Below are 23032 nucleotides of genomic sequence, written 5' to 3' on the forward strand. Positions count from 1 at the left end.
AGAAAATGACGAGCTCATGAACATAAAATCGAAGTCATTTTTATTTAACTATTATCAAGGGTCTAAATAAAGGATCACACACACTGCATACATGTAAACTGAGAAAACAGAGTTTCTAACAATATTAACCATAAGCAGTATATGGGGGAACTCGGGAGGGAGAAATGATCACATTTTACTGTCATAGCAACTATCCTTGAAGCAGTCAAAGACTCTTAACCTAGTAAACAGGGCCTAGCTAGCACTTTATTTGATACTTATTATTCAAGTTCATTCGATCTCTGTTATGGAGGAACCCTAGAAAAGAGGTAAATTTGCTGGAAAGCGGACATGCATCCATTGTTTCTCATGTGTCACCAAGTGTTTCCAACGAATCTTTTCAAGCAGGGAGATCTTCAATTCATAAAACTTCTTCTTGGGAGGCTCTCCATCGTCTTGGATTATGTCATTCAAAGCCTGCGCTTGTAAATGATCAAGTCAGATAAGAAGGCTAATTCACTGAGAAATAACAACCAAATCTGTTCTCGAACATGATAAAACATTCCTCTTTGACACCATTCCCAAGCAAATACAAACTTCAGAACTAGAATTGACATTTGAAGATCACTTTGTATGTTTCTAGAGTGTTCCTTATTCTTTTTAAGTTTTACTGGACCTGGAACTTATTATTACATTAATGGGATTATTCATGGTATTAGGCGTGATGCAGTGTGCTTAAGTTCCTAAGAGAGAGGGAAGAAGAAAAAAAAAATACCTTCAACGCTGTTCCAAACCTTTCATAACGTCTCTCACGAAGTACTAAGAGGGTTCCAAATTTAGAGGACTTCACTTCAACCCAATTTTTAAGTTCTTTGAAGTTATCTTCAAACAAATCTTCAGTCTTTTCTGCCCCTTCTTCAGCCTTAGGGGGCTTATCACCCTGCAACAATAATGATAATGATGCACGTGCTCCATTTAAATAATGGGTATAAGAAACAAATTGACCACATCACTGGTAACTAGATAACATTTAAGAAAAAAATACAGTATAGAGAGTTCCTTATCAACATTCATAAGTATGGAGAAATGATCTCAAATTATAAACCAAAAACAAAATATACCAGCAGGGGAATGGTTGCACCAAGAAAGTGCACAGTTCAATTTTCGACCTATAATTCATCTCTTGCTTGGGTGAAAGTAACCAACGCTCATTACGTTGGAGTTGGATGTCTACCATTAAAGGAATGAGTTATCATATTTTCCTTACAAGTCTAGAAAATACTTGGCTCTTCTATGGAATTCCAAAAAACAAAGAGTTCCTCAGATGTTTAAAGCTCAACGTCCTCAGAATGAATAATTTATTTCTTCTACAACAAAAATGCTTTACATTAAACTAGACATACTACCATCACAGGCTGACCAACTAAAAATAAAATCTGGCTGTGAAACTCTGACATATTTTTACAAAAGCATATGTTCATCTCATACTTTATATCAAAATTTAAAACCGCAAAGTATTAGCCTAATAGAATGTAACTATGAAATTAAACAGAAAGAACTGTTCCAACCTGCAACGATTCAATCTCTGCCAGTGCTAGTCCTTTTTGGTACAACGCCTCCGCTAACTGATCACGGGTTGTCTCCATCTTCTTTTTAATTTTCTACGACAAGAAACAGTACTAGTCATTATTAACCAAGAAAGAAATTCAGGTGGAAAAAGCAGTTTCAGCGGATCTCTGTTCATATTGGTTTTAACTTTTAAGAAAGAGAGTTATAAAAAAATTCAAAAAAAGAATAAGTTAACACATACATACCTCTGCCTCTTCATCATCGGGATCACTTCTGAGTGCAAAAAATTTTGCTAGCTCATCTTTGTCAACACTGTCAACCACCTCATTTGCTGCATCAATAACCTGCAAAGCAGAACGCGGTAACTGCTATCAGATCGCTGCATAAACCCATCCCTCAAGGTATCAATTAACAATATACAAAACTACATCATTCTTGACCACACACTTGTGCTACACTACCTCTTTTTCATGGAGGACTTTGTCCTCAATAATGCTTCGAGAAACCAAACCTTCCAATATCTTTGCAAGCAATGGAGTGTATTTAGGGTATTCAGACTGCAAAGAGAAACATAGGGTACATACGATTATATAGAAATCCGAAACAGACTTAAAAGCCAGATGCTCAATCATTGACAAAATATATTTGTGCATACACTGAATGGAAGTAAAAATTAACAGTTCAGAACGTGTAGTTCCGGAACAGATTTCAAAGTAGCTACTCAAAGGTGAGTGTCATGTGCTTGTGTAAAATATGCAAAGTTAATAACAAGGAACTCAGAAGTCAAAGCCCCACTATCCATGTTGAATGAATGTACAAACTAACTGAAATAAGAGCTGACCAGCCTCATTTCAAGATTCAGTTGAAAAACCATACACCCTACCATGTAGAGAATAGATGAAAATGAGTTTAAATAAAGCTTTTCTCCCATGTTAAAGAAAAACATAAGATGGCCAATTCCTGATCATATAACCTAAGTCATTAAGCTATATCATAACAATACAAGCTAGACCTTGAGAGAGGAAGATAATTTTTTCCACTCTGTGAATTCTTCATCAGTGTCTTGTTTCAGGCTTGCAAGAACTTTAATCTTTGCATCTCGAACCTGATTCACAAAGTATAGACAATAAGCATCAGTATCACAGATAGTGATGACTCAATGGAAAAGTCTGCAACCAACTCTGAAAATCCATAAATAAGGGTAACTGAATCTATGTGCTCACAAATATCAGGTTTTTCAGGTATGTGCTCACCACTCAGGTTTTTCAGGGTAACTGAATGTATGTGCTCACCACTCGGTTTTTCAGGTAACTGAATGTATGACTCAATGGAAAAGTCCTAGAAGTGCCAAACAAATATCAGGTTTTTCAATGTTCTATACTGAAGCATGGTGATACTATAATCACAGGTAGATGTAAGTGAGCCGAGTGGGGTCCTCGGCGAAAGGGGAACACAAACAAATCCTTGACAATATAAGACAAACATAAGTATGGGTGTATGTCTCCCCGTAGATGCACCTATGTGAGAAACCCAATACTAAAATAACATCTTTTGTATGAGCATCTTGACAAAAAGATGGCACCTTAAGTAACTCTATCTATGATTTTACTACAAATCTCCAAACAAGTGTTGGAGACAGGTGGAAATGAGTAGCATGCCATCGACTTTGCCAATTTGAAAGTCAGAAGTAACCTATAATTTTTTGCCAAGTAACCTGCATGAAAATCTGATGCATCCAGTCAGATGAAGAATCATTAGTCTATGTGCCTTGCATACCTCTTCATCTAATCGCTCAGATATACCCTTAGTTGAAGCAGAAGAACCTTTTCCTTTGTCCTCGTCCAGCTGCAAAAGCATTGTAATAAAAACTATTTATATACACGTTATTTGGTCAAATAACAGCAAAAATGGTATATCTAACCAAAGCTCAGCTCAGCAGGTCAGTCACATTAGGACGTATATGATGACTTAATACTATTGGAAAACAATACAAGGCATCATATATAAAAACCTTATTTGGTGGCACTATATATGATATCTGATAAGACACAGGGTTCTTTAGTGGATTTTTCCCCTCTCCCTTTTCAACATATGATAACTTCCCATATGAGATCGCTCCTAGTAAAACAGATCCTTGTGGAGAAAACTGCAGAAATTTCGTAAGTAGTATTAAAAACTTTCAACACTAACATCAAAATAAAAGTAAAAATAAAAAACATAACAAACCTTTGGGATTTTGTCTTTGGATGGTGGACCCAAATAGATTGCTTCTTTCTTCCTACAACAATTCCAATAAGTTAAATAGCATTACAAAATGACATTATTAAACTACATGAAGAAATTATTCAGTCACATACCCTGGAACTAAAACGGAGGACCTATAAGAACCGTTTCCCATCAAAGAGCCATCAGGTTGGGAGAAAAAGCTCAATCGGATTACATCCTGGTTTAGAAGGAAACCAGAGCATTTAATAGGTAATGAAACACAGACGCATTGATCACAAAATGCACCTTCTGATAATGACACACTGATTTGAACTGATTCAGGGGTATAACAGATAATCTTATACAGTTTTGATTCAACACGCACGCCACTTGTTCAAATGTGACACAAAATCAGATTCTCAAACCATCCTGACAAAGCATTTATTCAGACTATAAAGATCATTAAAGAGATTGAAACTCTACCTTCTCTTCCAACTTCCTCTCAATGAACAACACCAGCTGCTTCAACTTTTCCAAATATTGCACATTGTCGTGTCTAAGGTTGAAACACCTCATATTAGATAAAGTTTCAATAGCAGAAAGTTAAGATAAATTCATAACCAAGTCTTGGACTTAAAACTAAGTATTTCACAACATTTCAACAGCGAAATAATAACATGTACGGGCATGCTGGTTATGCGTTCTCTCAAAAAGGACCATACCTCAAATATAGCTGTAAATTGTATTCACCCTTGGGCAGTTTTGCAGAACTTGGATAAGTGTCACCCATTGCATATACACGCTACGATCAGAAAGGTAAAAAGAGTAAGAAATTCCAAAGAAAAGAGTACATTTACAACTACCAAAGCGTTGTAATAATAAACCACATATTAAGTTATGCAAAGGAACAAAGCTCAAAAGTACCTTGTTTGCATCAGAGATCATATAAAATTGAGACTCAAATTTAGTGTCGTACACGCGATTGTTAAGTAGTGGAACTTGAGGCTTTACTTCAGCTCCGTCTTCCAATTTGAACTTGTAACTGAAAGAACCAGAACAGAAAGGGTCGATTACGATAAAGCGCAAAGTGCAGTCATTCAACGCAGCAAATTAAGAAACATCAGATCATAACTCACGTTAAAGTAAGTGCCAGAATACGTTTTTCTGAGGGTAGTTTGTCACGATCTGTTGGCAGAGTAAAAAGTTTAGACTCAACCGGCCGATATGGAATTCTTATCTGCAAGTTTATCTCAAAGGGAAAAGACACCATATTAGAACAGCACTGGTAACAGACAGTTAAGGTACAACATATATGGTCACCATCATCTATACAAGAGAAGCAACTTCACCTTGTTTAGAATAGCAGCCGGTGCAAGTTCCTCAGAAGCCAGTAGAGATTCAGCTTCAATTCTGATCGGTGCTTCACTTCCATCAAGTACTACTTCATCTTTATTAATGTTAATCCCATGAAATACAATCTGAAACATTTATACAAAACCCGCATGTAAGGCTCTCCAATGAAGTTCATTACAAACATCAAATACTATCATGATTCCAGAAGATTTTTCCTGCCTATTTTCCCCCTCAAAGACACCACATGACTGACAACAAAACTAAATTTAATCGTTATAAAAGGTTTTCAGATTTATCTCTAAAGAGATAAAAGTAATAAAGAAAAGGATTTCCAAAGAAGGATATGTAAGATATTATCAGTCAGATGGATATGTGAGATACTTTTTCTACAAGTTGAAGAATTTAAACAAGTCTATCAGTTGGGTGATGATGAAGTTTCTCAACCCAAATAATATGGAGAAAGAAAAAAACATAAGTGGAACCATAAGAAGATAACTTAGAAATCAAATGACTTATTATAACATCAGAATAATAGAGAAGTCCAGGAAGTTAACCACAAAGAAAATTCATGGCATCATCAGTAAAAGTAAAAATTTAAGGAATAGTGGAAAACAAACAATAAAAGTGTTACAATTTTACTAGATATGCTATGTCCAAATACAAACAGCATACCTCAAAATCCACAATAGTTGTTTCATGACTTCCTATCCCACTCGACCAAAATTGAGCAATAGCTAATTCCATTGTCTGACCACCCACAACGGGAAATGAAAAGCTTTTGGAAGCCGGAGAAGAGAATGTTACAACACTCTCCCATTTACGAGGTCTTTGCAGGGGACAAAGCTGGACATTGCAAGCATGTTAAAGCAGGCTTACCCCATTTGATATAAGTTTTAACTGCAAGCTATTACCTGAACAGAGTCAATAAAAAATCTTCGTGCTGTATCAAATCCTGATGTTTGCATGGTTGCTTCAACCCATGTAGCACCAAGAGGTACTTCTATAAATCTCCTTTCTATGTGGCCTAACCATCAAGAAAAAGAATTGCCACCATCAAAGAATTGTCCATATGATTAATACCAGCCAATTCAAAACACAAGCAGCTAAGAATAAACTGTTAGTAACAAGAAACGGAGAAGAAAGACAACCAACACTGCCTCACACCTGGCAAAAATGACATCCTAGAAAATGGCAACAGTGGAGGTCGATTTATCACAGCTATAGGCTTTGTTATAGTAACAGGGATTCTGAAGAGAGGGCCGCGCCATGGTGCTTTGCAATCAACACCATATAGTTCATAATAGTGTAGACCTTCACTAAGTTTGGTGGGATCCACAACTATGCTGAAAAGATAAGGAAAGAGAACTTGTAACTGATGATGAACAAACTAACACTTAACTTACCCATACATACAAAATCTATTAAGGAGATTAGATGGAAAGATCATAAGATTAAAGAGTCTAAAAATAAAGAAATGTCCAAACTCTTAAGACAGCACAGAAATAGTTAAATATCATACAAGCAGCTTATGATAAACCAACATGTGCTTTTGTTCCTTCTGCATGTATATGTCCGTGCATATATATTCCAATGATGGAAAATTGTATCAGAATGAAGCTTAAATCCCTGCCCATTCGCTCTGTACTGGGAATTTGGTTCACAAGTAAATGTCTATGCCATAGTTTGGGAGCAGGGAGCACCCACAAGAATATGCACTCACAACTAAAACAGATGTTGTGCTATGCTCCAAGCCACATATAAAAGTATGAGAACACACAAGATGCATGCATGCAATGCAACAGATGAGTCATGCATTCTTTTAACGATAGAGCATGCAAATTGGCATCGCAGAAAAACAAGTTAGTCAATTTTATAGATGAAGAAAAACAGGAGAAAACAAATCTTAAAAGAAAAAGGGCAAAAATCAGTGACAAGTAGAATTAGAGCTAATATGTGGACAAATTAACAGACAAAAAATAGGAACATTGAAATAGTGCTAACTAACTTGAAGCTACGCCCATTATGAGTAAGAAGGAGATAATCAGGAGCCCTCACAACTGTCTTCTCACTGGAATGTAACTCGATGCACTCCTCAAAAGGAACCAATTCTTCTAAATTACTTGCACCTTCGTGAAATTTTGGTTCAACTTGCACTGTCCACTGTTAAAAACACTACTTCAGCTATATATAAATCGACAGACGCAATGAAATTCAAAATTGGGACTGAAAGAAATGTTGCAAAAGTTTTTCTTAGCAAGTTTACATCTAAAGAAAATAACCATAAATGGGAAACCATAATAAATCTTAAACTACACATTCGTATTATGAAATTCCAGCATGTCAATAAATAATTTTACCTCAGTAGATTGTTGGAAAGCACTAGCCTCCCTTAAGTATATTCCTCGTGATGTAGGCGCTGTCATCAAATTATGGTCACAAAGTAAGTTCAGTGCATTAACATAACCTAAAATCAAGAGAACAATTCTCGAACATAGAGTGATTACCAAGAACCTAATAACAAGTGAACTGAAAATTGAAACCTGAATAGATCCATGCTGAGGGCATTACCAAATCTTCCAAAATAGTTACTGATTTTGTCTTTTTTTCTTCACAGTATCATGCTTAACACTTTAGAATTATCAAATTTTGGAGGCAATCATCCCATCAAGCAAGAAAATAGGAAGTCTCATGCTAAAATTAAAGTATGTGCAACATCAATGGACACATATCGGGCATGCACCAGCAATTTTGCGCTTTTCAACAAAGAGTGGGAGAAATAGGAGCAGGGTGGCACTAAACTTACTTGGTTTACCAAGTTGATTTATCTTTATCTGATACCAAACACATGGTACATCCCGGGTCTGCCTTAGATATTCATGTGCCCTGATAATCAGTAAATAATCACGATTTATCTCAACATTACATGCAGAAATCTATAGTAGGAAGGAGTGAAGGCCCAGATCAAAAGTCTAACTTGTCAACTTGCATAAGCCCTCTTCCAGTTGATAGTTTATCTTCTGGTAGACCGCCTATCGGAACAGATGTATTTTCAAGAGCCTTCCTTACACTATATGGACTCACAGGAATACCTTCAGCCTGCCAAAAACAATAGATTTTGGGAAGTTACACCCCAAAATAAACATTTGTACAAACAATGTCAAAAGAAAAAAAGACAAAACTACAAATGCATAACAGAAGTACCTTCAATGCACTTATGAGCAAAGCAATTCCCCCACAAGCAGATGGAGATGACATTGATGTTCCATTCATGAGCATGCGTCGTTGAAGAGTCCATGTAGGAACAGGAGCAACAGCCGCACCAGGAGCACTTACACTGACACCAAGATCGCCATCGGCGGTTGGTCCACGGCTAGACCTGCATATCAAGCATAAATTCTCATGAAACTAGAAGACCAACCTAAACAAAGTCGAATGCGGGAGCTCACATTTAAAATTGGAAGTCAGAAAATGAAGTTTATATACCAAGTGTACTCAAGCCCTTCACCAGGGGCTTCAACTACACAATGAGCACCAGCAGCCATTGCTGGAGAGACGTATGCACCAACTCCTATAATGCTTGATGTGGTACCACCAGGTGCTCCAACAGTGCTCAGTGCTGGCCCACTATTGCCAGCACTACTCACAAATATTAGACGGTGCTTGTTCACAGCCTAGTTTTATAGCATCCATGGATAGAGTTTAGCATATTGAGAGCATAAAAAATAAGAGCAGAAAAAAAAAATTGTAGTTAAATGAGCCAGACACAAATTTAAGAAATCATACTTCATTAACGAGGTCAACAAAGCGCCCATAGTCTGGCAGTAAAGTAGGTTCTCCATAACTCATGTTGATCAAATCACACTTATGCTGCAGAAAACATTATAGAAAGGCCATCATTATACTAACCTATACAACGCATTGGATTCCCTATAATGCACGACCACTAGTGGCATAATGCTGAACCCTAAACAAGACTTGGACAAACTACAACTGCTGATTATCTAAGAGAGATTAGAAAATAATCGAATTTTAAAGTACCTCCACAGCAGCAATCAAGGCTCGAGTCAAACCAGTTCCTGTCTCCATTGAACCTAAGCGCGAGTCTCCAATTTTACAAGATATTAGTTGTGCTCCAGGTGCAACTCCATTCAAGAGGGGCTCCTAAGAACAACCACATGTATCATAAGTATGTTATCCTAACATTGAGAAAAAGTGCAGCAAATGGATAAAACCTACACAATAGTACCTTCGGGTGGAAAGCAGTAGCAATACCAGCAACATGAGTGCCATGGGGAGAGCTATCTGTCACAATACTTACGATATTCCCTTCATCATAAACATTAACAACAAATGTGCAGGCATCTAATTTGCTAAAAACACCGTATTTTCGTTCTATCCTGCAAGAAATTTTATTCAAGTCAAAATTCTATAGAACCGATCCATGATCATAACCACCCTATTGGAAAATAAAACACCAAACACAAATAAGTTTGCAATTGAGAAATCAAAAGGACTTTTCAGATGTAAAATTGTTTGGTCTCACTATACACATTTTATAATCATAAATAATTAAGTATATCTTACTTCTTTGCCTCAACATCATTATACTTTTCTAATGAAATTGCCACTAAACCAAGCCAACCATACCTATAATTAGTTAGGGGCACAAAGTCTGCAAGTTTTCCACAATCTGGGTTATCCTCAAGAGTCTGTGTGTCAAGGGCAACCCTCCATAATTCTCCATTATGCCATACAACAGCATCTATGATAGGGCCTTTGTCATCATAGGTCTAGAAAACAAATTATTACCTTTAAGAGTTGCAGAGGAAATTCAAATTTAAAAAAAATACAAAAGTTAATATTTGGCACTCACATCAGCTTGCTTTTGTAGGTAATCAACTCTATTTTGCAGTTCCTCCCGAAGCCTTTTCGAGTTAGCATCATCCAATTTACTGTGTTTCTGGAAATATGGTAACATAAACAGTTACACATTTAGGAGCAATGCGATGCAAGCATACTCTGGTAATCATATATCAGAGTGAAACAGCTGGAAAGCTTGCATGTACATTTTCTATAAGAATTGATCAGATTATGGTAAAGTTGATCAGAGATGCTTTACAATGTGAACGTATATACATTTCAAATGATAAACTGTTAGCAGTTTTGAATCCATACCCTTATCTACATAGGTACAATATTAGAAAATGAACTACTTTGAACGAAAATGCAATCCAGGTACACAACATATGCAAAGAGGAAGTGCATAATTTAAGAACCCATGTAGGCAAGAATGCAAAGAGAAAGTGTATATTAAGCTTACTTGAAAAGTGCAATAATAATCTTGTCCAGTTTATGTAACATTTTCAACCGCATTTATGGTGTGCTTATATCAAATTAACAAATGGATTAAATGGGTAATGTGCGCTCTAAGGATCATGTATATGCAAGAAATCAAGAATCAGCATATTCAAAAACCTGGTCAAATTCATGAAGATCCTTAAGAGCCTTGGCAATTTCTTCTTGGTTTTGTTCGTCCCATTTTTTTCTTCTTTCTTTCTGTCAATTAAAAAGAGGTCCAATTTGATCACCATCATCTGAAGTGATGATGTAGATCATAAATACAATTCCAGTAAACCAATCAATGGATCATAATGTCAATGCTTACCTTCAAGCGAGAAGTCAATGTATCTGTAAACAACTCGTATACCAATTTATAACCCACATGCCATTCACCAGAAGGATTTTTCCATGAGGAGTCGACAACCAGAGATGCTCCTGTATGAAACTTTGCATTAAAACCCAAGCATGGCATTTTTGAAAGCAGTGCTTAGCTCACGATTGGATAGTCAATCAAAAGCAAAAACACAGGCCACAAAGCTTAAAGAAAATGCAGGAAATTTTAGCGAAAATAAAAGCAGAAGCAATTGCATGCATAAAAATATCTACAATAAGAAACTAACCGGAAGCTCCACGAATAGAACCGTTTTTATCAGCCTTCACTACCTGTGAAGTATCGACATCACCACTCCCAGTACTGAAAAATTAAAAGAGAAAAGTTGTCAGATTAAATCATAGGTTCTAACAATACCAATTGCATGCTCAAATAAATTAGTTATAGTTACCAATCAAGAACATCTAGGATTTTCGGCTTTCCATCTGATGTAACTTGTAATCCAGAAGCAGCAGGGTCCACTCCAGAATCTGATTCACAGTTTCAGTTCAACAACTTAAGTTCCTCGGCCCAGAAAATCAATCCAATAGTTCTTTTATCTTTTGTCAACTAAATTCATTTTCCTAATTATGCCTAGCACAACAGATTATCTTTCTTTCTTATCAGTTCGTTCTTAACAATTCAACTTTCTTTCTCGTTTTCTCTTCTTGCAAGCAGAAATTAAGCGATTGGACTGATGAAGATACCGAAGATAGCGATGAGGGCGCCACGGCCATCGTAATTGGGATGAGCCTCGATGAAGCGATCGGCGCCAATCTCTTTCTTCGGCATGAGGGAGGCCAAGAACGTGGACTCGGTCAGTTTGAAATTGAGCAGAGAACCATTAGCCTCACCACCACCTCCACCAGCGCCACCAATTGCAGAACAAGGCATTGCCCTATCTATACCGATGCTGCTTCTACTCTCTCTCGGTCTTCTTGCTTTGCTGAGCTTTTTGGTTCTAATGATGAGTGAGAGAAATGACGAGTGTAGTGAGAGTCGTGACGTGGGCAAATACGGCAATTGGAATAAAACTACCGGGCATTGCATCCTTTTTGTATATTTTTTGCCAAAAATAAATGAACAAGGGTGGTTTGGTAATTTAGGACTGCGGTGGCTGCGGTGACGAGGTGGTGAAGTGCAGCAGTTTTGGGACAGCTGGTGGAAGCCACTTTTATTTCTTTTTTCGTCAAAACAGCTGGTGGAAACCGCGACGGGGTTTTGTTGGATTGGATGTCAGTGGTGGTGAAGTTATCATCTGTCATGTAAATTACTTTTTTGTCCTTGTAGGGATTGCAAATGATAGGATAGGAGGAGCCTTCGTTTTCCTTTGTGGGAGATACCAATCAAGTATAATAGTATATGACCAAGGCCAAGATATTTAAATTTAAAAAATTAAAAATTAAAAAGATTATTTGCTCTAGCTACTAAGAGTTCGAGAGATTCCTGTCTAGAATAGGAATAGCAACTAGTAAGGTAGAAGGAAAGGAAAAAAAACCCTAGCAAGATGACTGTGTTAATTTAACTTAAATAATAGAGAAGAGACATGGGGACGCAGGCTCATTCGGGGGACGCAGGCTCATTCGGTTTAAAATCTGAAATAGGAAAACACATGATACATGTATCTCGCCGGCAGGGGCAGAGGGAGCTAAGGCCCAGGGGGTCTTATGCCCCCTCTCAATGTCATTGAGGCTTTTATCAAATTTCAAAGTGCCCTTTTCATGTTTTCCTTCTCTCTCTTTTCACTATTATTACTACCCTTCTACAATTGGAATTTCTTAGTGTGTATATTTAACGATGTACATTTAATTTCAATCAATATATTTTGTTAGTATCAATGATGAGTAGATAGTTAATGTTATATGTAAAATAATAGAGTATAGTAATCAAATTTAGGGATTTTATATTAACTAAAAAATTAATTCAAATGTCATTTCAATATTTGAGGGCTGTATAAAGTTTCTAGCTCCACCACTGCTTAGCGGTGACAATATTGGACCTAATAGCTCTATGCATCACTGTGTATTGTATTGTATACTTGTATTCTAGCTTCTTCCTTGTGAACTTTCCAAAGAATTTTGTCTCCTTGAAAATGTTGGACCTAATAGCTTCTCAAATCTTGTACAAGGGCCTGCAAAAATATATTTTCAGGTCAGATCTATGGAATTAATAATTAAGCAGGAATTAATTATTAAATTTCACAATGGAAAACATTATTACTTGAGTTGATGGTATAAGGTTATGGCAGGTAGTGTCACAAGGATATGGGCAGTCAATTTCCTTTGTTATCCTTCTGCTGAAGTACCAATCACCTACTGCTTCTGCAATGGTCTGGCAAAAAGCAAAATCTCAGTTTTTACTTAATTAAGACCTTATGAGCCTACAATACGAGAAATACTTCCTTGCCTCCGTTGCATTGTTCCCTTTTTTCTCTCTCTCTCCTCTTTTGATAAGTGACACGAGGAGAGAGATAGGAAAAAAGGGACGATGCAAGGGGGTTAGGGGAAGTTTTTGTCCTGCTATAACCTTCTGTAAAAGAATAATACTTAGAAATTACCTTATTGTGAACTCTTGGAGAATCTGCAGAAAACCATGTGTCTTGAGACTCACTTTGGCAGTGAGCAAAGCATGAATTTATGAACAAGCCTCCTCTTCTCGAATATTTGTAGAACAATCCCATAGCAACAATCATGTCACGCCTGAATTCTGAAAATTAAGAAAAGCAATGATATTTCAGCTGTGCAATTAGGACTTTTGCAAATTTAACAGTAAACTAGTGTAGGGCAGAATTGAAGAACCTTGCAATGTATTTAACTGTTCAGGATTGCACGCCGCCGGATTCAGTTTGCAACGGTTCCAGTGGCCGTGTGGATCAGCCGAAGATGGCACCAATATATGATGGAACTGTGGACATTAACAGCTCTACTAAATATTCAAAATTGAATCAAAAGTTTGCAATGTCACATGAACAAGGCATGGAGAATTTGTACCTGATAAACATCATAAGCTGAGTTCAATATGAAAAATGGTGTTGTAATGAACTTCAGTGCGTACTGTGGGAAGAAACACTGCATCCAAAGAAAGGCAAATGTTAAAACCATGTGATTGCTACGAAATTCTAACAGCTCAACGAAGCTACGAAAATCTTACCAACTCGGGAAAATCAAGGGAGCTGGCGGTGCAGTTCTCATCCAGATTCTTCTCTATCCCCTGCCATGCATACTTCCAACATGTGATGTGAATACATATTTTAAAGAAAAATACAAATATACCAATAGAGCAAAGATTTGTTTTCTTAGGCATTAGTAGTATTGTTACCTGTAGAGAAACAACATCTTTAATGAAATACCTCATGGTGTGATTCGAAGTTATATCTCTTCTGCAGTCGAGAAAGAAACGAAACAAAACGCAACATCAAAATTATGCCTTAGCTGCAATCTGCTTTGAACTTGGAAAATGGACATACTAACTTACTCATCAAGAAAGAATCCAGCATCACTCAAGCATTTCACACTGGCATTGCTTGGTAAATATTTAGTGAAGTTGTTACAATGCAAAAAGGATGCTAAACCCCCAGCAGAACATCCTGATAACAGAGCCTAGAGCAGAGAAGGAATGTAATAAGTAGTTGAATTCGAATATCTAAGTTTATATAAAATATTTTAGCAACTTGTTTAATCAGGTATCCTATAAAAATAGAAGAAACTGAGGGATGGGTTTTATTTATTTATTTACCTTTCTTGCTTGTCCTAAACCTTTTGGCAGAAGATCAAGAATGATAGCTTCCCAAATCTTTTGCCCTCTGAAATAGAGCAACGATGTCTGTAATTCATTTCACACGCGCATTCAACGCATACATGCAAAGAACTGATCAGTTGATTAAGTATAAGAAATCGGCTTTTTCGGTAGATTTCAACAGCATGTTGAGAGATTGTGGATAGAGTGAAGGTTACTTAAGAATGTGGGAAGGAAATATTTGTCGAGAGAGAGAGAGAGAGAGAGAGAGAGAGAGAGAGAGAGAAATACCCCATTCTTAAATACGGCATCTCCAGCAAATGAAGCTCCATCGCAATATCTAAGCTTCACACGGTTCCAGTTGTAAAAATCTGGTTCAAAATCAGAACATAACAATTTCAGAAATAAGTTCACTGCAAGATTCTATCTTTTGTTGCATGCATCATCATGTGATGTATGGATCCAGATTATGTTTACAAATTATAAAGCTTTTATCAGGACATGTAATTGATTATAAAAATTATTCGAATGATTCAATGGTGGGAGCTCTCAGCTCAAACTAAGTGGATACAACTAACTATGCCATGAAGCTTTTAGAGTTACTACTGTAAATTGTCAGAACAAGTAGAGATTCAGACCTTCCAACTGGACACAGGTCCATGTGCACAATAGGACAAAGGCTTATGTGTTGCTATGCCCTTAAACAGTCCAAAGACAACAAGAAATGACAACACTGGAGAAAGGCTGGAAGGTCGGCTGATCAAAAGCTACAAACTGAGAAAATAGCTGTCATCTCTGTAACAATCACGTGAAAGGGACAATAAAGAAAGCGAAGGAACATGGACTGTCCGCCATAGAAACTTCACCATACATAGATAGGAGGGGGATTCGAACACAAGACAGGTGTAGGGGTAACTACTTTTAACCACTTGGAGAAGCTCCTTGAGACTAATGCTTTCATCTTTTAAATAAAGTGACTTTTTCTTCTTCTTATATTTAAGATCAATTATGAAGGGAATATTATTGTAACATGTGATGACATATATGGACCACAAGATGAGTCAATTAAATCATGCATTGAGAACATGATGACGAACCTGGATTTAGATATGCATTATTGCTTAGAATTCCAGAGAAGACCTCCCACTTGGTCATGTAGCGTGTTGATCCTCTACGGCTTTTGGCTCTCTCCAAGCATGATTCTATGTCATTGCACCACCCACCACCCTGGGTTTAGTTCATATGGATATATATATATATTATCCTTCATGATCATCAATGCAAAACTTCAAGCTTTTCACATTGGACCCCACACACCAACTAACTTACCTAACTGATTTACAGAATTGAGTTCCTTTAATAATATGGATCATGAAAGTAACATTGCGTAACCCATAAGTGAAGAAAAACACCAAATAAGTAGTAGAGGCCCAAAGAACCACTTTTGGTACAACCACCCAACTCAATAACAATAACATTCCCCTAGAATTTTTAAGAAGACTAAAAAACTTGGTCACGGCAATATGTCCATCCTTGTCGCCTTCTACTGCTTGTATTAAGAAAAAATATGTATATAAACCACTGAGAAGAAGCCACGTCACAGTGCGGCGGAAGACGCCGACAGCAGTGCAAGATGTCTAGTAACGTGCACGGGACACCAAGACGAGCAATAATCAATTGGACATAAAGGAAGCACTTTTAGTCGATGTACAGACTTTTTTTCTCTAAATCACTTCTATGCAGACTTATTCTATTTTTTAACCCTGAATTTGGTTTCTAAGTTTTTCTTGCAAATTAAAAATAAAAAATAAAAAACAAAAAGAATTACCTCGAACTGTAAAAGCCAGTTTCTTGCTCCGGCCCCGAATCCTCTGTGCAGGTGATACGCAGGCAAACTCCCATCCAAGCAAACTACGAATATTCACCCACCGCCGCCACAAACAAAAACAAAACAAAACAAAAGTTAATAATAATAAAACTTTTAAATCTGTTTTTCTAAATACTCTTGGAGCTGGGTGAGATTGAGAAGAAGAAACTTACAAGCTCCGAGAGCCGGAGCGTTCCGGACCAGAGTCATGTTGACCAGGAGCCGCCGCTCGGCCGAGTAAATGCACCGAGGCGAGCACATTAGCAGCGCCAGGGTGATGGCGACCAGTAGCGCGTTCGCATTCGTCGTCGTAGTAGCCATGTGCTCTCTCTTCAATTTTAACATTGAGTTTTCATGGCCATACAGAGATATATAGAGTTGGGATTGGAAAAGGTGGAAACTGTGACTATACAAATACAATGACTCTAGTTGCTAAATTCATTGTAAGAAATTTATAAATAAATAAATAAAAGGCAAAGTAGGAAACCAAAATTTGAGCTGTTATTTCGTAGCTAATCTCGGGCTTAATTTAATTTAATGAGAGAAAACTGACGTGTGTTAATTGATGGTTAAGACGGTGACGTGAATCAGTGCTTTTTTTGGCTCTGGGAACATTGAGAAACCCGAGAAAGAGTAGGAGAAGATTTGGTTTAGCTAAATATGGAGCGAAGCAACTAGAGACGGAGAAAGGAGTTGGAACTTGGATTGGAGGAGGTGCTTCAAGTGGAAGCCGAGGTGCTCTATAATCCAACTTGGGTTGGTTTTATGGGGCCCACCGCCTAAACTTATTTAGAAAATGGGCCTAGCGATGGTTAAATGTATTATGACTTTGACGGTGAACCCAGACCCAATTGGGTAACTGGGTTGGTGATAAATTATTCTAACCCACTAGCCTTGAATTTTAGTCACTAATTGGTTTGTCCGTGACTGGCGGTTCTAGATTTTCATTTCAACATCTCATCAATTATTTATTTATTTATTTTTAAATATAAGTGATAGTTTTAAATGACAGAGAAGAAGGGTTTTTCACACACACTACCTAAGTGATATGGGAGTTCGAATCAGAAACCATTAGCCCGCAACATCTCATAAAAAAATTTAAGTTCGGATCGATTTGGTTATGGATGCAATTGGAGCTATAATTTATTTTTTTTAAAACAAAAATGAAGTTATTAACAAAATGACATCAATATGACTCTAATTACATGACACGTTGTTGTAAATTCTGAGCATAACGACTTTCATTGCGTCATACTTTAATTTTTATGGTATGATTGGATTATGGGGTTGGTAACTAGGATGTGATATCTCACAATAATGCATATGACTAGACATGTGATTTACAACTAGCATAACATGCTTCATATTGCATTTAATTTCCTTCCCATAATGTTATTTAATTGCTTTAAATTAGGATGGTGACTTATTTGCATTCATATCAATCAAGTCACACTCCATTCCTTATGTATTATTTATAATGCTTAGGGCTGGAATTTTCACTCGACAAAAAGCCGACCCAGCCCAATTTTTTGGCCCATAAAACCGCCTATTTCAATGTCAGTCACTTTTTTAATCCAATTCAAAATTCTCGAATGTCAAAGCGGTTCTAAATGTCTAGAACCATCAAGTCAACAAGTTTCAAACCCTTACCTCCAACTTACATACTCAACCATTTACCACCACACCAACATGCTTCCTTGTTTAAATATCATATTGTGAATATATTTAATGGGTATCCATTTGGATAAAATTAAAACAATATTTAATTATTAAAGCATCTCCAATTGATATGTCAATTTGCCATATGGACATGAAATGACAAAAATTGAAGGTTAAAGTTGCTCTAACGGAGTAGTCAAATCCTACATAAATTTGAAGGATAGAAGAGATATGTCAAAAATAACATATCAAAAAGCTTGATGTCAAATATTATTTTAATACTTTTTTAGTAATAGACCCCATTATCATTTACGCTCTTTTAAAACTTTATGCATCATATGGATCCTATTTGTTTTTTTTTTTTAAAAAGAGAAGAAGAAGATATTTGGCATTTTGGGTGGAGTTAAATTTTTTCAAAAAATTGTCAAATTGCCATATAAGTCATCAATTTCAAATTTCAAATTTTGCATTTGACATCTCCCTTTGAGATGCTTTTTAGGAAACCTAACATCATCCTAACAGTAGTTTTATCCATACACCTCTCTCTCTCTCTCTCTCTCTCTCTCTCTCTCTCTCTCTCTCTCTCTCTCATGTCTTCTCTCTTTCTTCCTGTCTCTCTCTAGCTCTCATCCCTCTCTCTCTCTCTACAAAAATGGATTGGTACGAGGTTTGTCAGAAGGATTTGCCTTGACGATGCTGGCAAGCTTCCTCGACGATGGTAGGACCAAGACCGACAGATGCTGACCTGAAATGAGAAAAACTGAAATTTAGCAAACCGATGACGAGATGCGATGGCAATTCTATTTTTGAGCTATACTGACAATGTTGGTTGGTACTCGGATGCGTCGAATCGGTTCGATACCCTAATAATAATGCTTGGAGTCTCAACTCTCCTGCAATAAATTTTGATTGCTTCCAACCTTAGATAACTTTCTCTTTGGCATATAACATAGTTGTTTTAATCTTGATAAAAAAAAAGTGTCATAAGTTTTTATTTTCTTCCTATAAGTAATGAAGCCGACTATTAATGATTAGTTCGAACACCAGGAGCGGTCTGATCAAATAAGGGATCAGACCGCAAATTTTAGCTAATCGATTAAAGTGGCAAGCTGGCATCATTTTCAGCTGTGGAATTAGCTCATGCTTCGATATTGTATTATTTTCTTCTTAGCTAGCTTTAGTGTTGTATTTGGATTTGTAAATTTATTAGGAAATAAATTAGATCTTATTTTCTTAGGGTGAAATATTAATTTTAATGAGGATTTAATCAAATTAACATTTTTATGCCAATAATAAACCGACACATGAATTCAGTTATATGAAATGCAATAAATTTTAAGTACTTATGAGAGGTGGTGTTTCAAAGGGTAATAGTAGAAGCATCTATATATAAAGTAAAAGGAAGAGAATGATAAAATATTCAAAATATTAAAAATGCCCTTAGTTAATACAAACATTAATAATTGTTAAATGAGGATAATATGGTAAATTCACACTTTTTCATATTAAGAAAAATTAAAATTAAAAGAAAAATCAGATAATTGATCATATTTTTATGGAACACAACTACCCTCATTATCTTTTTTAATTCTAAAATAAAATAAATTTTTTTATAAAAAAAATCTCTTGCAGGCGCGGAAGAACGTGTGAAAAGACTAGTAAAAATAATAAAAATAAGATAGTAAAAAAAAAAAAATGCAATCTTTACAATCAACTCGTCGTTGCCCTTTCAGTCCAGAGTCGGCCCAATATGCCAATCCAGCAATTGCTCTGTTGTACCCCCAACAAACCCAACCCAAATATGACAACAGCATAAGATGTAGACTATTATAAACTTAACAAAGAATTATAAATTATTATTTTTTTTTTTTTTGGGATCAAATATAAATGTTATACTTCGACCGCTATAATTAATAATTCTTTAATAAGAATGTGGAAGCATAAAAAAGAAGAAAAATAAAATCTCTAATAAGGATGTGAAATAAAAAAAAGGTTAGAATGTGAAAATTCATATTGCAATTCAACCCCTATATATGCAAGAATACCTGACATGGCTGAGCAACAATGTAAAAAAGAGTTAAAGTTATGGGGCCAAACTGAAAATTAGAAAAAGCTGTTTCCCATTGTATAGCTCCGAGAAAGGGGACCTGCTTAATCAGAGAGCAAGCAAAAGTTTTTCGAGCTCCTCCAAGTCCAAGGTTAGTCCTCCCACCACCCTATTCAACAATCTATTATAAACTAAAATTTCTCATTCCAGTGTGCTTATTATCTCAGATCTTTAGTGTAGCTATGCTTGTATGTAAATTGCTTAAATTCTGTGTGTATCTGGTATTAGTTTTACATTTGTTTGTTTGTAAGGTCTAGATTTTTAGTTTTGTCAATTTACTGCTGATTGTTTTTATCTTTTACGTTTTGTAAAAACTGTTTGGTTGATGGGAAAAAGGAAGGAAAGGAAATGAAAATTTGACATTTTGAGACTAACCCTTTGGCTGGTGGCTGAGAAAATTGGGGAAAAAAGAGAGAAGAAAATGTTAAAGTTTTACACTTTTGTTTGAGATTGGTTTAGGGTTCAATACGGAATTGCAGAAATAGTCAATTCAACTTCTCCAACTGTTGGTGCGAAGTACAGCTGAGTTAGGATTTTGCAAGAAAGCGATGCAAAACCAAGTTTTTAGATTTTAAAATCGTTTCCTTGTCCCATTGCTATAAAATGGTGTGCTAGATATGATTTAGAATAGGGATTCCATTCCATGTTGTTTGAGAGAACTTGGAAAGTAGACAATAAACTCTTAACATTTTTCTTTTGTCATTATTGTTTTGCAGGTTGCATGGATTTCTCTGCTCAAGTGTCAGAGGAGAAGCATTGCAACTTTGGTTGCAAATGCTGTGACTGATAACGTTTTTGGTATGCATTAAAATCAAGTTTGAGATCAAAATTGGAACAAATTGTGTGTTCAATTAGTTATGGAGCCCCTCTGGAAGCTTTTGTATTTGCTGGAGCCTGCACCTATTTCTCTAATTGTAACAGCAGTAGGTGTGACTTTTGGATCTGCATTTCGTGCTCTTAATTATGGGAAAGAAATGGAGAGAAATCGTGATTTATCAGAAACATCAATTACATTAGATAGGTCCCAAGCTCTCATGATCCCAGTAATGAGCTCTATAAGCTTGCTTTTGATGTTCTACCTGTTCTCTTCTGTCTCACAACTCCTCACTGTATTCACAGCCATTGCCTCTGTATCCTCCCTATTTTTCTGCCTATCTCCTTATGTAGCCTATTTGAAGTCACAATTTGGTTTTGCTGACCCATATGTGTCAAGGTGTTGTTCCAAGTCATTTACACGAATCCAAGGGCTGTTACTGTTCTTATGCATTGGTACGGTTGTTGCTTGGCTTGTTACTGGACATTGGGTATTGAACAATTTGTTGGGCATTTCCATATGCATTGCATTTGTGAGTCATGTCCGTCTTCCGAACATCAAAATCTGTGCAATGCTCCTCGTCTGCCTATTCGTATATGACATATTCTGGGTTTTTTTCTCCGAGAGGTTTTTTGGGGCGAATGTCATGGTATCAGTGGCAACACAACAAGCTTCAAACCCTGTTCACACTGTTGCAAATAGTTTGAGCCTGCCTGGGCTGCAAATGGTAACAAAGAAGTTGGAATTGCCGGTGAAGATTGTGTTTCCCAGGAACTTATTGGGCGGACTGATTCCTGGAGGAGCCAAAGACTTCATGATGCTTGGTCTCGGTGACATGGTATGACATCCTTTTTGTCGATGCAAGTAGTGTAACTTACGCTAAGCATTGATGGCGTGTTGCTTTTGATTTTTGCAACAATGCACTGCCCTGGTGCATCCATATTTGTAGTTATAGTTTACCTTGCGAGATTACGAGTCTACTGACTATAAGCATTTTGGGTTAGTCGTTAGATCTAGATTTAGTATTTTCACACCATCATCATGCATATTCCTTTCTGGCTAGGTACTTATGTCTTGAAGTCTCAAGCAATTTAAAATTTTATTTTGTTCATGTTTTATTGCAGGCAATTCCTGCTATGCTTCTGGCATTAGTCCTATGTTTTGATCATCGAAGGAGCAGGGATTCGATAAACCTGTTAGAAATGCATTCCTCCAAGGGGCACAAATATATTTGGTATGCCCTTCCCGGATATGCCATTGGACTGGTTACTGCTTTAGCAGCTGGCGTTCTGACCCACTCACCTCAACCTGCTCTTCTTTATCTTGTAAGTCTTTTTGTTATTTTTAAATTTTATTGCTATTGTCTGCTATTCTCTCATGAGAGTTGATGGATGTTGCCGCTTATAAGGTTCAGTTCTTCGGTATATGGTACATTTAACATTAAGGTATGGTGCTCTGGAATATCAGAGGGTGCTTTCTGGACAAAATCATACCAAAATTGCATTGGCAACATTTGGTCATGACTAAAAGAGCTTACCATCGGGCTTCTTATGGGTTGTTTTAGTTGTTGGAGTGATTTGATAGAAGATTTGATTGCACCTCTTATTATTGACCGTCTCTTTTTAACTTTTCTTGCTATTGGTCAATGTATGTAGGTGCCTTCTACGTTGGGACCAATTGTTTTCATATCTTGGATAAGGAAGGAACTAGCAGAGCTATGGGATGGACCCTTGCCAAACTCAAACGATAAAGCTCACCAGATAGAAGTATGAGCCACTTATCATTGTGGTCTTGCACCAGCTCAGTGCTTGCTTGCAGACCAAATTGAAAGTTGTACATTCACTTGGAATTGGAAGTCCTATATTCCTACTTGAAAAACCTGATAGGAAATTAGCAATCAGTGTTTATGTTCTGACATCTGATACTTCAAATATTCCGGTTCCAATTCTTCGACATGCTATGGAAGGAAATATATGCGATGATCTTGTCATTCCTTATTACAAAAATCTCTTTGAAATAAGAAATTAGATATTT

General features: G+C 36.6%; 3 protein-coding genes across 5 annotated transcripts; 1 reads left to right on the forward strand and 2 right to left on the reverse strand.

Annotated features, from left to right (window-relative positions):
* Positions 1-17: 17 nt before the first annotated feature.
* Positions 18-12000, reverse strand: LOC117617799 (tripeptidyl-peptidase 2). The gene is made up of 34 exons (XM_034347358.1): positions 11524-12000; positions 11229-11307; positions 11067-11140; positions 10772-10881; positions 10582-10662; positions 9980-10066; positions 9754-9896; positions 9353-9503; positions 9145-9267; positions 8890-8973; positions 8590-8777; positions 8308-8482; positions 8081-8202; positions 7910-7989; positions 7464-7522; positions 7112-7266; positions 6271-6449; positions 6018-6130; positions 5779-5949; positions 5103-5231; positions 4890-4990; positions 4678-4795; positions 4476-4555; positions 4237-4309; positions 3906-3991; positions 3775-3826; positions 3560-3694; positions 3325-3393; positions 2561-2653; positions 2010-2105; positions 1794-1892; positions 1548-1640; positions 755-919; positions 18-456 (listed from the first exon to the last, which is right to left on the reverse strand). Exons 1-34 carry the CDS (start codon positions 11864-11866, stop codon positions 298-300), a joined length of 4065 nt encoding a protein of 1354 aa, XP_034203249.1. The 5' UTR covers positions 11867-12000; the 3' UTR covers positions 18-297.
* A 696-nt stretch (positions 12001-12696) lies between these two features.
* On the reverse strand, positions 12697-17124 carry LOC117617800 (pectin acetylesterase 9). 3 transcript variants are annotated; one of them, XM_034347360.1, is made up of 13 exons: positions 16592-17124; positions 16380-16462; positions 15649-15778; positions 14843-14922; positions 14552-14638; positions 14291-14415; positions 14135-14195; positions 13967-14026; positions 13807-13884; positions 13615-13720; positions 13374-13522; positions 13037-13147; positions 12697-12947 (listed from the first exon to the last, which is right to left on the reverse strand). In XM_034347360.1, the coding sequence occupies exons 1-13, from the start codon at positions 16761-16763 to the stop codon at positions 12918-12920; spliced, it is 1272 nt and encodes a 423-aa protein (XP_034203251.1). In that variant the 5' UTR covers positions 16764-17124; the 3' UTR covers positions 12697-12917. The 3 variants fall into 3 exon arrangements, with proteins under 3 accessions (XP_034203251.1, XP_034203250.1, XP_034203253.1); XM_034347359.1 differs by having other exon boundaries at positions 13967-14038; XM_034347362.1 differs by having other exon boundaries at positions 13967-14038; positions 15649-15753; positions 16592-16762.
* Positions 17125-20146: 3022 nt separating this feature from the next.
* Positions 20147-22998, forward strand: LOC117617802 (signal peptide peptidase-like 1). The gene is made up of 4 exons (XM_034347365.1): positions 20147-20275; positions 20901-21836; positions 22123-22323; positions 22654-22998. Exons 2-4 carry the CDS (start codon positions 21042-21044, stop codon positions 22768-22770), a joined length of 1113 nt encoding a protein of 370 aa, XP_034203256.1. The 5' UTR covers positions 20147-20275; positions 20901-21041; the 3' UTR covers positions 22771-22998.
* Positions 22999-23032: the final 34 nt, after the last annotated feature.

This window comes from Prunus dulcis, chromosome 2 (genome assembly GCF_902201215.1).
Source record: "Prunus dulcis chromosome 2, ALMONDv2, whole genome shotgun sequence".
Lineage (NCBI taxonomy): Eukaryota > Viridiplantae > Streptophyta > Magnoliopsida > Rosales > Rosaceae > Prunus > Prunus dulcis.